The 17,234-nt window shown below is 46.3% G+C and overlaps 1 protein-coding gene across 1 annotated transcript in view; it reads left to right on the top strand.

Moving 5' to 3' along the window:
• The window catches only part of CRHR2 (corticotropin releasing hormone receptor 2), a 236,114-nt gene extending 222,893 nt beyond the window's left edge, over window positions 1–13,221 (top strand). Inside the window, exon 13 of the mRNA XM_054990967.1 lies at window positions 13,081–13,221. Within this exon, the coding sequence (XP_054846942.1) occupies window positions 13,081–13,221 (141 nt within the window). The remainder of the gene's footprint in view (window positions 1–13,080) is intronic.
• Window positions 13,222–17,234: the final 4,013 nt, after the last annotated feature.

Here is a 17,234-nt window from a genome sequence, read left to right as displayed (position 1 = left end):
AGACAGAACAGGAAACTCCACCACCCCCCATACACACTCTTTTTGCCCTGGGGGGACAAAGCTTGGGAGGAAGCAGGAGCCCTCCCTCCCCTGCTGGCAGTTTTCCAAGCCCATTTGGGCTCTCCTTTTTTTATGCAAGCCATTCATTCCCCAGAGCTGCTGTGTGTTTGCACAAGCCTGGTTTGGAGAACTCGTAAAGGAAGTAACGTTTAGAGCGATCCAAAGTCGCCCAGCGTCCCACCTCTAGATGGCTCGTCACTGAGAGCCAAGCTACAAGTGATGCCTGACACAGGTTGGACGCTTGTCAGCTTCCAAATTTTGATGGGAAATGTAGGTGTCCTGGTCTTGCAGCTGTAATGGAGAGCCAAGCTGTAAAACCAGGATGCCTACATTTCCCACCAAACCTTGAGGGAAGCTGACACGTGTCCAACCTGTGTCAGGCGTCACTTGTAGCTTGGCTCTGAGAAATAAGGAGGAAAACAGGAACTGATTAAGGGATAGAGAAATATGAATCAGTGTGCAGTTGGGTATTGCGTAGCTGATAAGATGCCTGGTATTTCTGATACTTCAAAGGGCCTCTTCCCTCCCCATGATATTCCCAATTCTGATATTTCATTCCCAACAAATACACAATTTGAGAATGATCTCACCGAGGCAGCAGGAGCAGCTAGGGAGGAGCCAGAGCATCACAAACCAGCAGTGGTACATTGGTCCTTAAACTTTAAAGGGATTTTATTTTTAATGGGTGAAAGACCTGGCCTCTAGAATCCAGCACTAGGTCTACTGCCTGTTTTCAGTGCACCCCAGCTCATCTGCCGGGCATCAACTCCTTAAACTTTGAAGGGCCATTATGTTCAACGGGTGGACGGTCTGGCCTCCCGAGGTCAGATCTACAGCCAATTGACACATTGGCCCTTTCAAGTTTAAAGGGCCAGTGTGCTGCCAACCAGCTGGGCCCCGGGCACACGTCCTCTTCTCTTCCTCCTTTCATCCCCGCTCCTGCTGCCTCAGGGTGGGAAGAAGCACTTCAAAAGTTATTGCTTTAATTTCCTTTTGTAATTTCAGAAAGGGTATGATTATCTTTTCACTCAATCGGGAGTATTGTTCCAATATTAATTAAAATGGAAATTCTTCCCAGCATGACTTTCCGTAATGATAACAATATTCCTGGTATTTAATGAAAACAATCATCAAGCTCTTCCTGAATTTTCCAGTGCAGAATTAAAATGATAATTTTTTGAAGTGCATACCCCGATCAAGACAAAACATCTTACATAGCTCTCCAAGAAGATTTGGGGGCCTTACTGCGCAAACCTAAGCAAAGTTATGGCTACTTTGGGGGGTGGACTCTATGGAATTATGCCATGCCTAGGTCTTTTCCCTTCCCAAACTCCACTTTCTCCAGGTTTCACCCCCCAGATCTCCAGGAATTTCCCAACTTGGAGCTGGCAACCCTAGAGCCAAGCCCAAACCTCCCTAAAGTTCGGGATCAGCTCTCAATGAATCTCAACCACTACTTGTCACCAGTCTTCTCTGCTGTTGGGCTTTCCCAAAAGCTACCCTGGCAAGGGAAAGGGAAGCGAGCTCCAGTCTTAATAGAAAGCTCGCCTTGAAAGCATGGATGCCCCTTTATTCTTCTGAGCATGCTCAGAAAGGTCTGTTGCTGCTGGGGATCATGGGAAATGGAGTTCCTAGAGCCTCCAGGCTCAGTCCACTGAGCAGAAGAGCATTGAGAGAACTGCATTTTCCAGGCTGTCCAGTGGCAATGGATGCTTCTGGGTATGCTTGGAAAATGCAAGAGCATCAAGGTCGTAAACGTGAGTCGTCTCTGCTAGTAAAGCCTTCATCAGGAAGGACCAGTGGGAAGAACTAGGGATGCATTCCCAAGTTTGTCTCGAATGGAATTCAGAAAGACCCTAAACATTTGTTTTAAATTCCCAGAAAAACTGAGCTAATTATGAGGTGAGCCCGGAGGTGCTGGCCAAATACTAGTTGTAATGGCTCGTAAATCCAAAGCTTCTTTAGTCCAGCCGTGCAGGTTTCCAGGTTGTAGCATTTGAATCTGTAGGATCCTTTCTCGCCGAACTCTGACTCCCCCTTGACATCTCTGCTCTCTTGCTCGGCCTCCTGAAGGGGCTCTCAGGGGTGCTTGTCGATGCTTTTGCCTTTTGCAATTGTATGCTCTTCTTGGAACCTCTGCCTGCACTTTCTCGGTTAGTGCCATTGTCGATAAACTGCATATCCTTTTCATTCCCAAGGTGCACTCCAAAAGATGATTGAAAAAGAACAGGCTGGAGTGGCAAATTGCTTGAATCTTTCTTTCCCGACACCTGAGCTGGAATCCTTCAAAAGTCACGTAACGTCTCTCTGGTGAAAAGAGCCAGGAGGGAAAACCTTAACCATTCTACACCACTTCTTATCAGGGCTCATTTCAAGGGGGAACACGCAGGAATGCAGTTCTGGCAGTACCCCAAAGAGGTCACACATCAGGTGGCCCCGCCCATCTCACTCTCAGCCATTTGGGGCCCGTTTGGGCCTAGATTGGGGCCAAAACGACTCGGATCCGTCCTCTAACCGGTGGTGGATCACTCCTACTCAGTCAGCAGTAGCCCGATCCTCACCATTTTGGTCCCCTTTTTGGCCATTTTCAGCCCCCCTTTTTCATTTTGGGCCCAATTTCGGCCCTGAATGGCCAGGATTGAGTCCAAAACAGCCAGGATAGGTGATGTCAAGGGGTGTGGCATATGCAAATCAGTTATGCTAATGAGGCACTTCCAGTGATGTCAAGGGGCACGGCGTATGCTAATGACTTATGCTAATGAGTTCCTCCAGCTCTTTTTCTACGAAATGACCCCTGCTTCTTCTGCTACGCCTAACAAGAGCTGGCATGGTGGGCTAGGGAAGTTTGGATCCCTGCTCACCAGAAAGGTCATGGAGCAGTAACTCTTGCAGCGTAGCTTCTTGGGGTTGTTATGAGAAAATGCTGTTATGGTGCCTTGAGATCTGTGGAGGAAGGCGAGAGGGAGATCCATAGCTCAGTGGCAGAGCACAAACACGGCATGCAGAAGGACGGCATTAGAAGCCCAGCTTCATATATATTGATCTGATACACAAATCTCAGTTCCTGGGCAGTCTAGCTGGGAACTGCCATCGGTTAGAGAATTTAATTTAATTCATTAGATTTGTATTCCGCCCTCCCCACACCAGCAGGCTCAGGGCGGATCACGATTTGCACGCAAAGTTAAAATGACATCAGATACCATTTAAAACCATAAATTAAAAACATCACACAGCGGCACGGTAAAATGTACTCTACATAGGCACAGGGCATAATCCTAGTCAGCACCAGAGCATTTGGAAGTATTCAACAGATGGAGATGTCACCAGCGGGGAGGGCACAGTCCATACTCAACCAGATAGGAGGGCTCCGCCTAGCATCAACCATACGACTGGCGGAACAGCTCCGTCTTACAGGCCCAGCGGGAAGAGAAAAAGTCCTGAGGCCAGAAGAGCTGGCCTCAGCAGTGTGTGACCATCTGTAGCTCTTGGTGGGCTTCAGGTTCCATTGGGTCTCTCTCCCATAAGACTAGAACTTGGGGGGGCCCAAGGAAGTTGATAGGCAATAGATTCAGGATGGACAAGAGGAAGTGCCTCTTTACTGCCAGTGGACGCAGTGATAGCCGCATGCAAAGCTGGCTTTGAAAGGTCCGTGGAACACAGATCCATCAGCGGCTATGAGCCATAATAATTAAAGAAAATCTCCACATCTAGAAGCAACAAACCTCTGAATCCCAGTGCTATGAGGCAACATTGGGGGAGGCCTCTATGCCCAAGAAAGAAGGTAAAAAGTGTACCCTTCCAATATACTAGCCCTCATCTGGATAGCCCAGGCAAGCCTGATCTTGTCAGATCTCAGAAGCTAAGCAGGGTCAACCTTGGTTTGTAATTGGATGGGAGACCTCCAGCGAAGTCCAGGGTTGCAAATGCAGGCAATGGCAAACCTCCTCTGATAGTCTCTTGCCTTGAAAACCCCAGGAGGGGTCGCCATAAATCAGCTGTGACTTGGAGGTACTTTCCACATCTCCACCTCCAATATATCAACAAGGGAAGTACTCAGATACAACGGGAGACACAGTAAAGTGGGGAAATATTCAATAAATCCAACTGATACCCACAAAAAGTAGAATTGTGATTATAATAAGGAATACTCAAACAAACAAGCAAAATCACAGTACATCCAATGTCTCACCATTCAATGTATATAGATCCAGAGGAGTTAGCCGTGTTAGTCTGTAGTTACAAAATAGTGGAGTCCAGTAGCACCTTTAAGACTAACCAACTTTATTGTAGCATAAGCTTTGGAGAACCACAGTTCTCGAAAGCTTATGCTACAATAAAGTAGGTTAGTCGTTACGGAAGCAGGTTAGCAGTGTGAAAACCGCCAAGGTCTTTGTTGGCCCTTGAGGGCAATTGCTTGGCTGCCATACCAAACAGGATGCTAAGCTAGATGGATGGCTGGTTTTCTTTACGTTCTTAGAGAATGATGGCGCTGTCATGTGCCTCAGTGCAGGGCAACTTCCTATGCGCCAAATGAAACGGGAACAATGTTCTTTTAAAATACACGGTACCCCATTTTGTTTCCTTGAAAGCGAGGCAGTTTAAGGTCACTCCCCTAACGGAGAATAAATTTGGAATGCGCATCGCGGCCACAAGTTGAATTGCGATGCGCCCCAACGATGCTTGGCGATCCTCTGATGGATTGCGTGGTATTGCTTTAAGCGGGCATAACTCATTGCTTGAGTTTAAACATTTCACCGCAGGGCGCCGTTGGGATGATTCTCACATAATTTACGGATGGCAGCCTGATGGAAGAGAAAGGGACATTTAGTGCTGCAAAGACGACAGCTCTCTTTATCTTCATTGAGGAGTTCTGCTCCAGGCCTGTAAACTAGGTTGAGTCGCTGAAAGCCAAATAACATAATAATACTTATTATTAATAATGGGCATATGTAATGTAGCAACCTAGATTAGAAAGCAAAGCAAAACCTGGATAGATGGCTTAGCGTTTTTTCTCTCTCTCTCTCACCGCTATGCCTGGGCCTGAATGTGGAGAGATGGTTTTCCCTTTAATACATTGTATTAAACAGACCGGAAAATGATACTGCAAATCTCCGATATTCCTGACCTTTCGCAAATTCACTTGCTTACCGCGGGCGTGATTTGTGAGGGCCTGCCACTTTCCTAAACACCAAGGAAGAAGCATCTTGCCGTTTTCTTCTGATTTACTTGGAAGCGAAGTGACTTCTATTTATAGCAGCATGAGTTATTGATAGGCATCTGTGCCATGCCCGTAATTGAAAATATTTTCTGTTTGCTGCAAAAACAAAATCCCTCAGGGGTGTCAAACAAAGAGAAAGGCCTTGGCGATCTCCACGGCGGGCTTAATAACTCCCCTCCAGTGCACACAGCCAGAAAGCTTGTGAAATGTGGGACTGAGTTCTCTGATTCCACTGTTTATTTCAAGTTTATTCCCTCTCTCTTTTTGCAGCTTATCTTCCCCAGTTTCTGGGAGCACAAAGCGCAGGGAAGATTAGCTAGCAAAGAGAGATAATGGAAGGAGGCAGCCTCTTTCTGCCCTTTCCGTAGGACTTCATACTCCTGCAGGGTTTTTATTTTATTTTGGGGGGCCTGTCAGACAGATTGAATCTATAGGCAAAGCAAGGCAGTGGTACCAGGGGGCAAATTTGATGGAGGCGGTAGCCACCCCGCCTCACCCTTGCCAGCGCGACTATCTCTTCATCCTTCTCCACTACGCCCGTCCTCACACTGAAGCAGCTAAGGGCCAAGCTACAAGTGACAAATGACACTTGAATGGCAAGTGTATTTCTCCCTGTTCACTTGCCCTCCACTCAATCCACTTGCCAGGCAAGTGTCTTTCGTCATGTGTAGCTTGGCCCTATAGCTCCTTCCTTCTTTAGTCCTCAGGCATCTTATAGGGTTGCCACCTCTGCGCTGGGAAATACCTGGAGATTTGGGGGGCGGAGCCTGGGGAGAGAATGTTTTGGGGAGAGGCTGAAGCTCAACAGTTTATAATGCCCTAGAGTCCCCCCACCCCTCCAAAGCAGCCATTTTCTCCAGGGGAACTGCTCTCTGTTGTCTGGAGGTCAGTTGTCATTCCAGATCTCCAGGCCCCAGCTGGAGGCTGGCAACTCTTATTTTTAAACACCTGCACATGCCCAGTTGGACTTCCTGAACTCTCAAAATGACATGACGCTCTGCGTCGCATGCATAGCTAGCCGTGCTGTGTTTAAAGATGCTTGGGAAACCAGGAGGAATACAGTGTCCCTTCCATTATGTTGATGAATAAGTCTTGAAAGCTTGTACCTTGGAAATTTAGTTGGTCTTTAGTTGGCTCAAATCTTGCTCTTCTAATACAGACCCACCTGAAACTATCATAATGATTGTATAGATTAACAGTGTGGCCGCATTTGAAATGCAATTATTTGTTCTCTCTCGAAAATTATATTCAGGATTGAGTCCACTGCCACCTTAGAGACCAACAAGATTTTCAGCGGATGAGCCTTTGAGAGTCAAAGCAACCTTTTTCAGACACCAAGAGATGTTTAACTGTGGAAAGCTTATAGCCTGAAAATCTCATTGGTCTCTGAGGTGCCACTGGACTCAAATGTTGCTTTTCTAATACAGACAAACATGGCTGCCCCCCGGAAACGATCGTTATGAATATCTTAGTCACACACACCATGTATAAAGCCACTCATATCTGAGGAATGAAAAGCATTTCGAGGAGCAGGTGTTGGGAAAGACCTGTCTGAGATCCTAAATGATAATAGAGAAGGCCTTCTGTCGGTTGGATTTAGTAAAAAAGCAGGGCTCATTTTGAGGGGGGAAAGTGTCTGCTTTGTATACAGAAAGGCCCAGGTTCAATCCCCATCAGCTCACACCACCTATAACCAGCTTACGATATACTCTGCTAAAGGCCCAACTACGGAATCCTTTAATTAGGTTTCTGGGGCCGACATACAATTTATTTATCAGTTGGCAACCCTACTTCCGGATCACCTCCTTCTGTAGCATCTCGCTCACAAGACAAGAACCTCCTCTGGCTAATCTTGGTTTCCTTAGACACACTTGTGTTAATTTTTATTCTCTATTTTGCTTACGGGTTTTCCAACAAGATTGTTCTTGAATGCACAAACCTGCCTTACGTCCGCCTCTTTAGTCTAACATTGTCTCCTCTAACTTGGAGCGGATCCCCAGCTTCTGAAAGGTTCTTTATTGTAGGAACTCCACACTCTGATAGGAAAGGATGTCAGGAGAAGCAAGTCCTGAGAACAGCAATCTACATATCAAAGGATAGTCAGAGCAGTAAACAGATGCCCTGACTTCTCTAACTTTGAAACCAGAGGAAAGGGACAGCGTTCAGTGCTTATCTTCGAACACCAACCTCCGTGTGGGGCTAGAGATCTCCCTGAATTACAACTCATCTCTAGACAACAGAGATCGACTTCCCTGGAGAAAAGGGCTGTTTTGGAAGGTGGACTCTATGGCATACCCTGCTAGGGTCTGTTCTCTCCTCTAGATCGACCCTCAAATCTCCAGGAATTTTCCAACCCAGACTTGGCAAACTCGGAGTTGGTGTCCTCCACATACAAATTTCACTTCTGCTTTGAAAGAGGGGGGAGCTCCCCAGTAGATGTGACAGAAAGGTACCTGACAAAGGGAGCTTTGATTCTCAAAAGCCGGGAATCTTGTTGGTTTCTAAGGTGCCGCTAGGCTCAAATCCTGCTATTATACGGCAGTCGGCAGACCAACATGCCTACCCACCTAAAACTATAAAAGCAGGCTCTCCCTAAGGTAGGCAAGATTTAGGATTCATACTTCAGCAACCTGACTTGGGCATAACAGCAAGCTGGGAACCAGCCGAGATGCTGAGGAAAGGTCTGTGCGCTTGGCGCTCCTCGGCCTGGCTTGGATTCTGCAGCAGCAGAGGGAATGAAGCCTGGAGATATATTTCGATCAGTTCTGCAGTGGAATTCGTAGGCTGCGGATCTGGATTTTTATCCTAGGGCCACATTACTTGAAATCATTATGGCAGGCACAGCAGAACAGCCAAAGCTGATTTAAAAAGCACTTAGAGAAAAAGCGCTCCGAGTCGCTGAGATTCACTGCCAGGTTGCAACAAATACATATTCGTTTCTGTATACAATTTTGTGGCCTGCACAATCAGCATTCTGGGAAAAACAAACCTTCTCAAAGGAGGAGGTTGCTGAACAGTTGGTGTGGAAATCGTTTCCTGAAAATGAAAAGTTTTTGAATGTATGTAGCGCATTTTTACATCACTCTTCCTCTGAGGGAGGCATATGCGCTCTTCCTTTCCCCATTTTATCCTCATGGGAACCCTGCAAGGTAGGACAAGCTGGCTTAAGTCACCCTACAAATTTCTGGGCAGAATGGAGATTTCAGCTTGAGTCTCTCAGATCCTAGGCCAACATGCTAACTCCTACACCACACTGGATGCCCCTAAAGCTAAATTGTAGCTGTCTTTTGTTTGTTTTTTATCTTTTTCTCCTCAAAGCACTCACAAAATATAATTTAAATAAACAGGAACAAAGAAGAGAGCTTCATGCTTGGTGGCAGGGCCGGATCGAGGGGGGCAGGGGGGTTACCTTGCCCCCGGCGCCACCAAAGAGGGGGCAGCAAGCCAGCTGGCCCAGAACATGGCACGCCACGAAGCTGGCAGTGGCCGCATGGGCGGCTGAATGGAGGGCTGGAAGGCCGCCGCACCATTCGCCTGCCCCACTGATCAGGAGGCTGGCAGCAGCGCAGGGTGCCCCCTGGAAGCATGCTGCTCGCGCTACCTACTGCTGGAGGGAAGGGAGCATGTGGCAAGCCGGCCACCCCATCAGCGGGGAAGGGGAATGCGCGTGGGCAGCCTTCCAGCCCTCCACTCAGCTGCCTGCACTGCCACTGCCAGCTCCATGGCGCGCCGTGTTCCGGGGCGGCCAGCTTGCCTCGCGCTCCCTTCCCTCCAGTGGCAGCGGGGCGGCATCACAAAAGTGATGTCATCACTCAGTGCCAGGAGCGCATGCGCTTCGCGCACACACAGGGGACTGTGGGGCTTGGATTGACCCGGGCACGGGCAACCCTAGATCCAGCCCTGCTTGGCAGCCAAGAATAAAATTATCTCATATGGGGAAGTCTGGTTATCATGCCGTTTTGGCTAGAAATTATTAGACAAATTATGTTTACACTAATATATACTGGAACTTCATCAGTACTGGGGGATATTAGTTCTTCTGGGAATGTCTCGGAAGGGCAAAAGGTGCTGGATCTTACAAGCCCTAGGCAATAGCTAAAAAATACCCCTTCAGGCATGGAAAGCAACAGTTACACAAGATGATGATACATGGACTATTGCAATGTTAGGCTTTGCAGTCAAAGAAACAGTTGCCTCTAACTGGCAAGAAGCAAATATCCAGTATTATGACATTTGGCTTGAATTTGTAGATTTATTTGGGATTTCATTTGTTGCCAAGCCACAGCTGACTTAAGGTGACTCTGTAGGGTTTTCGTGGCAAAAGAGGAACAGAGGTAGATGGGAATTGCTTACATCTGAATAGCAACTTTGGATTTCAGTGGTGGTCTCCAGTCCAAGTACTAACTGGGGCCAACCCTGCTTAGCTTCTGAGAGTTGATGAGATTGGGCTAGCCTGGGATAACCAGGTCCTGATGGAATAGTCAAAAATTTGGAGTGTCTATGCATTTGGAGGCCTGATAAACCTGCACCAAAATTTCCGATCTGCAACTTATTCAGCTATAGAAGGAAAATAAGTGTAAGATCCACCATAAAGGGAGGAAGGGAGGCAATGTGTGTGTGCTTTTGTCTCTGTGTGTTTGTGTGTGTGAGAGAGATTGATATCTGAAATTTGTTAGTCTTTGTCATCCTAGAAAATCTCTCTCCCCAAGCGGCATTCTCTGCACTACTAAGATTACCTCAGGAGCACAAAGGCCTCCTTTCTCCAGGTCCGATCTCTCTTGAGGTACAAGCAGCCTTATTGTGAATTTAACAGCCTGGAAATCTGCTTGTCATAATAGCCCTCTATGAATCACTTTTTAAACAGTGAGCCATCCACCTGCCTGAATTGCCACTGAAAAGGGCTTTTCAGCTTTCTTTCCATGAAGACAAGTGCGGTTCAGAAAGGGCTGGAACCTGCTGATAGAGGCTTTTGCCAAACGCTTTCACAGGAGGCTCCCAGAGCTGAGCAGATACCCAGGCAGTAGCTTTGTCAAGTGGGAGGCCCACTTGCAATTGCCAAAGTGCCTGAACAGGAAGAAGTACGGAATAGAAGCCCCTTGCTACTGCAGATGAAGAGGCAAAACAGACGAGACGCCTAACACGTGGAGGACACACGTTGGTTTCCCGCACGGGAAGTGTAGTGAGAAAGAACCTCTGCCAGGGAGAAGAGGGAGAGAATCCCTCTTCTCCCTGGCAGAGGCTTTTTCTCTAGGTGTCTCATCTAGTCTGCTTGGCTCCCTCTCGCTGCCGCAAGCTCCCCTTGCTCCTCTAAAAGCACTCCACAGCCAGAGGGAGCCAAGCGTGCTGGCAGTGGCGAGAGGGAGTCGATTGTGCCAGCAGTGGTCAGAGAGATCTGGCAGTGGTAATCAGTTCCTAATCACACTTGTCGCTGCCAGCGTGCTCCCCTTGCTCTCCTAAATGCACTTGGCAGCCAGAGGGAGCTGCCAAGGGAGCTGGCAGTGGCAAGAGGGAACCAAGCTGACTAGACAAGGCATCTAGAGAAAGAACCTCTGCCAGGAAGAAAAGGAGTCTCTCCCTCTTCTCCCGGGCAGAGGTTCTTCCTCACTACACTTCCCATGGAACCTTGCAGGAAACCGACACGTGTCGTCCACGTGTCAGGCATCTCGTCTGATTTGGCTGTAAATATTTGATATCAGGATATGTCCCAGAAGTGGATCCTTGTTAAGCACAGAAAAGGGACAGGAATGCAAACCAAGGGCTGGCAAGTTGAAATGACCTGAGGGGTTAGCCATTCCTCATGTGGGGGAAAAAAAAACAGGTCTCCTCAATCTTGGTTTGACACTCTAACCACTACACTATACTGTCGTTACATGAAATTCCCCTGGAGGCAGAAACATCTACTTTTTGAGGCTTCTCATAATGCATAAAACTGTCCTAAATGTGTGAAACAATTGCAGCACTCTGGAAATGTGGTATAAGTGCTAAGCAGGAGGCATTATCCAGCTGAAGCTCAGCGTTTTGAAGTACCTTTTGAGAGGACAAATTGCCCAGAATCACTATGGGTAGAAATTTTATTTATTCATTTCATTTATACTCCAACTTTCTCCTTAATGGAGACCCAAGAGTGCTTGCGTCATTCTCCTTGACTCCATTTTATCCTCACAACAACCCTGCAAGGTAGGTTAGGCTTAGAGTTTGTGACTGGCTCAAGGTTATGCAGCGAGCTCCCATGACAGAGCGGGGATTCGAACCTGGGTCTACCAAATCCTAGCCCAGCATTTGTACCACTGCACCAGCTTGACTCTCAAGCAGTTTAGGCAAATTCGCACAGATTGATCCAAAATAACTCAATGGAACCTCCCCCTTCAGAGGCAGTGTACTTTTGAATAGTGAATACTGCTTTTCTATTACTGTTCCTTTGACCCAGAGGTCTCGAACAGCTGTTGAGAATTTATGTTTAGGCAATTAATAAAAGCTATCCACATAATACTAAAGTTGATGCAGTTGCTTTAGGATGTTTCTGTATGTCTACAATGGCAGCTAAAAATCCAGCAATCTATATGTAGGCCATCTGTCTTTATTGCTCAGTAGCTTAGAAGTCTCAGCAGTTGAAAGAAGCAAAATCCTTACTAATTAGGGGGGAAATCAGCTCCTGTCTAAGTTTTTAAAAAATCAAGACAACTTAAGAGTCCGTGGTCAATAGATTCGATGCGATTAAGGTCACGATGACATAGTCTCTCTGAGTATGGAATACCAGCGTATCTACCTGACAACGCTGCAGATGATACACCATTAAGATGTGCCAACATAAAGAAAATGTTAAATCACAAAAGTACGTTGGGATGGATAGTGAAAATGCAATGCTGAGGAGGGATTTTGCATTTGTTCCAAAGGAGGAAGGCTTTTTGCCTTCATTCATGCCTAATCAATGACTCTCTCTACACAAGATATCGTACACGGGAATGCTCAAGTGACTTATTTTCTGTGTGGGCTCATTTTGAGGGGGAACACATAGGAATGCAGTTCCGGCAGTTTCCCAAAGAGGTCACATGACAGGTGGCCCCGCCCACCTGACTCAGCCATTTTGGGCCCGTTTCAGCCTGGATTGGGGCCGAAATGGCCCAGATCGGGCCTCTGACGGGTGGTGGATCACTCTCCCACTCAGCAGCGGCCTGATCCTGACCATTTTGGGCCCCTTTTCGGCCATTTTCAGCCCCTTTTTGCCATTTGGGGCCCAATTTCAGCCCTGAATGGCCAAGATTGGACCCAAAATAGCCAGGATAAGTGATGTCAGGGGTGTGGCATATGCAAATCAGTTACGCTAATGACACACTTTCTGTGGTGGCAAGGGGCATGACATATGCTAATGAGTTCCTCCCGCTCTTTTTCTACGAAATGACCCCGGTGGTCATTCAAGCGTCCTTTGTCTCCCTAGCAGTGCATGTGTATCCACAAGGGGAGAACAAGTGTAAGATCTTTCCCTCGAGCATCCCTGTGTAAGATGTCTTAGGTAGAGAGACACGTAATAATCTCTGCTACGATGCAAGTTAGAAACAGAATTCTGAACTATCCAGAACTCTGCATTCATCTCACTGGTCAGTTCTTCTGTCCCCACTTGCTGAACACGCACACACACCCTTTAAATGAATGGGAATCTAAAAGGTTAAACTTTGGTTGGATCCTGCTATGGCAATAAAGATGACAGAACTTTAGGAAAGCCTCATCTTGTAAAAGTTTCATTCCAGACAGCAGCTTGTGAGTCGTTTCTCCCTGCAATTCACATCCTCTTTTTCTCCCGTCAGGTACGTTCTGCTGCCAGGAAAAGATGGCACCGCTGGCAAGACCATCACTCCCTGCGAGTCCGGGTTGCCCGAGCCATGTCGATTCCCACCTCCCCAACCAGGATCAGTTTTCATAGTATAAAACAGACAGCGGGCATGTGACCACCAGCTGCCTATGGGATTCTATTCTCCTGCTGTTCTTTCCCCCCCTTTCCTTCCCTTTTCTTTGTTTCTCCCCCTTCGTTTTTGCTTTCCAGTTTTTCCTCCCTCCTTTCTCCGTCTCCTTTCTTCCTTTTCTCCTCCTTTCTTTGTTTCTTCTCTCTTCCTCTTTTTTAATTTTCACAACTCTTGTGTCTTTGGGGACAAGTTTCCGTCTCAACCTGATGCTGTTTTTGAGACGGACAGTCAAAAAGATAATAATAATAACAGAGTGAAGACAGGAGCAAAGTTAACAAAGAAGATCGTTACGGGGGGAAAGGCATCATTTTCTGAAGAAATCTTCCCACATTCCCAGAGTTCTAACCATATTACTGAAAACCACTAGTCGAAAAAATGTACTTCGGCAAGGTGGGACAATACAGTTTCTTTCCTACTATTTATTTAGTGCGATTGGACCATTCTCACAAGCCCTTTGCTCTGACAGCTTGCTATGTTTTTTTTTGGTATTAAGTCAGAGTTTTCCCAAATGATAAAATGGCACAGCTTTTAAAAAAAACTGGATGCTATATTAGCATTGATAGTGATCCAGCATCAGTCATGTGATATTCTGTCCCCGTGCAAAAGAGTATATTCATGCTATAAGGGGATAAAGTACCTCCAGTTCCTGGGATTTTATCAGGGGTGAGCACATCGCCTTCCAAAAACTAACAGTGCTATCCAGTGCAAGTTTACTCTGAAGTAAATCCCCAACACACATGGACACAGGAAACTACCATACACAGAATCCAACCATCAGTCCATCAACGTCACTGTTGTGTACTCAGACCGGCAGCAGCTTTCAGGAGTCTCAAGCAGAGGTCTTTCACGTCACCGAGTGCCTGGTGATTTTAACTGGAGATGCCGGGGGCTGAATCTGGGACTTCCTGCGTGCCAAGCAAATGCTCTGCCACTGGGTGTCTCTCCACACAAGACATCTTATATGGGGCTGCTTAAGTGTAGGGCAATGTTAGCCAGGAAGCATAGTTTTAAAAGTACAGAGCCAGCAGAGATTGCTCCTCAGTGGGTTTGTTAATTTCATCTTCACCTCCCTGAAGGCTCTGTCGATTTCATCTCCACTTTGGGAAGGTGAAGATGAAATTAACAAACCTTCTGAGGAGTGATCTCCACTGTCTCTGTCTTTTTAAACTACCCTTGTGTAGTGAGGTGAAATTGACAGAGGCTTCCAGGAGGCGAAGATGAAATTAACAAACCCTCTGAGGAGTGATCTCCACTGGCTCTGTCTTTTAAAACTATCTTTGTGTAGTGAGGTGAAATTGACAGAGCCTTCCGGGAGGGGAAGATGAAATTAACAAACCCTCTGAGGAGTGATCTCCACTGGCTCTGTCTTTTTAAACTATCTTTGTGTAGAGAGGTGAAATTGACAGAGCCTTCCCGGAGGCAAAGATGAAATTAACAAACCCTCTGAGAAGTGATCTCTGTGGGCTTACACATCCCCGTGTAAGATGTCTTGTGTAGAGACTCTGAACCATAGCTCAGTAAGTGTGCACAGCATTGCAGTCTCAACTAACACAAACAGTTACAAAATATTGGCCCATTTCTGCAGGAAAGAATCTTTAGCACTTCTGGGGATGAGGTAGCTGTGCTGGAACAAGAGAATGGATAGAAGAGTCTCATCTTTTAAAGACTTCACAGGATGCCTGCACATTAATAGAAGGCATGGGCTTTTAAAGAAGTTGAAGAAGAACGAGCCAGAGATGGTAGTTGGGATTGAGATGGAGTTCTGCCACCGGTCAATTGTGATGTCACAAGTACTGTCCAATAGCACCCTGCAGCAGTCATGCAGCCATGTCCCACAGAATAGCAGTAGGTACACTACCTGGAGGAAGGGCTGGGATTTCCCCTGTGGTGCATTTTTATTGCATACATGCCAGAAGATTGCTGACTCTTTGCACTGCTACCTTGAGGAAACATAACAACAACGCACTCTTCATGCAAAAAAGAAAAGAAATCTGGAAAGCCCGTTTTGTAGCCGTCCTATACGTTCTTCCCCAATACAGTACTGCAAACTACAACCAGACATTCCTACCCCATTAGAATGATTGAAGAGTCCACGGATCTCTCACATACTTTTGTTATCAGTTTCTGGAACACAGAAATCTTTAAAGTGTTGGGCTCCTCTTCCTCTGTGTAAAACTTTCCTTGTCTAGTCACCTGCAGGCTATCCTTGTTCATCAGAAGAAGCCTAATAAAAATGTTTCGAAACCAGATCCATGGTAGACTACAAAAATCTCCTCCCTGAATAGTAAAGAGTCCAGTTGCACCTTTAAGACTAACCGACTTTATTGTAGCATAAGCTTTTGAGAACCACAGCTCTCTTAATCAGATCTGACGAAGAGAGCTGTGGCTCTCGAAAGCTTATGCTACAATAAAGTTGGTTAGTCTTAAAGGTGCAACTGGACTCTTTACTATTTTGCAACTACAGACTAACACGGCTAATTCCTCTGGATCGATCCCCTCCCTGAAGGAATTCAAGCAAAGGAGGTTTGAAACTCACGCACACAACTTTTCAGTTGTTGTTTGTGCATGCAGAAGTATTTGGGATAAAAGTTTATTTTTTTTACAAGATGTTGGGTATAAGTGGACAATCTCCGTAACGCTTTCGGATCTTTCTCCCAGTTTCTTCGTTTTCATCTCTGCTTCAGCCAGCAGCTTTGAAAGGATATTTATCAGCTTCTGGGACTATCTTTGCTTATGCCTAGAAGAAAAAAATGGAGGGATTGTTTGACTTCTTTTGCCAGCGCCTTGAAAACTAAAGTGACAAATTTTAAAAAGGGAAACTTTGTACAAAAAAGGCCATGCAGATGATGGTATTATCATAAGGATTGCATCATGTGGAGAGCATCGGATCGGCATTGTGGAACACGGCAGATGAACTCCAGGGCTTTTTATGTGACGTTGAGAAATAATGTAAATATTTTCAATAATAAACACTTCTGTTTGGTTTCTATTGATTTCCAGGCTTTGGTTTGGTTTTTCTGGAGACAGAAGAGAACGGTCACAGCACAACGTCTTTGCAGCTACAATAAATAACGGCGGTCTAACAAAAACGTCAACAATAGAACAGCAGTTCCCTTTTCAGTTGCAATAGAACAAATGGCTGTCAACTAGATTGGTTTAAAAGGGCAGACGGAGTGGAGTGTCTAATGTTGAGGATAATGCGCCAGGTGAATCTCTGTGGGGTGTTTCAGAGCTAGGAAACCACAACAAAGAAAGCCCCTCTCCCCCAGCTGGCGGGAGATCTTCAAGAGAAGAGCTTCTGCAGAAGATACAGGTTTGCAGGCAGGTTGATACGGGAAGGGAAGAATGAGGTCTTGAGGTTGGAGGAAAGAAATTGCCGCTTTGCCTATGAAATGCAATACCCAGCGAGTGTTGTCATTACCAGCAATTGCTGGACGGCGCCTAATTTATATCCCATTGTTGATCTTCTCCAGGTCCCCGCACAGAGATTTAAATGCAGGGAAATAAAATCTTTTTCCCTCCTCCACCCAAATTCTCCTTTCCAGATTTACGTAGCCAGCATGGCTGATAGTTCCTTCTGGGGGCAGCAGCGAAATTAAGCGCCAGACGGTTGATGGATTAAAGCTGCCCTTTAGGTTGCATGGCTTTGTTGGGCTCCAAGGAGTTCTGTTCAAATGCTCAGTCGCTGAGTTTACGAAGCTCTGTTCTGCGCCCGCCCGCCCGAGCCGCTCTCGCAAATATCTCCTTTTGATTAAAGAGGATGGCATTAAAAGTGACTTCATCTTGCATTTCACAGTGGAAAGGGAAAACGATTCAGGCAGTCTTGCATTTTTGATAGAGATCACCTGTGGATCAAACAGAAGAAAAATCCGAAATGGAAAAATTCAGCCTTTTCCCCAGGGCTTCTTGGATTTAATTTAATTTTAATTTATTGGATTTATACTCCGCCCTCCCAACAACAGCGGGCTCAGGGCGGATCACAATACAACTTAAAACAC

The sequence above is a fragment of the Eublepharis macularius genome, chromosome 11 (assembly GCF_028583425.1).
Source record: "Eublepharis macularius isolate TG4126 chromosome 11, MPM_Emac_v1.0, whole genome shotgun sequence".
NCBI classification, from domain to species: Eukaryota; Metazoa; Chordata; class Lepidosauria; order Squamata; family Eublepharidae; genus Eublepharis; species Eublepharis macularius.
Note: the sequence above shows the minus strand (reverse complement) of the source record. Positions and strands in the feature narration are given on the sequence as shown.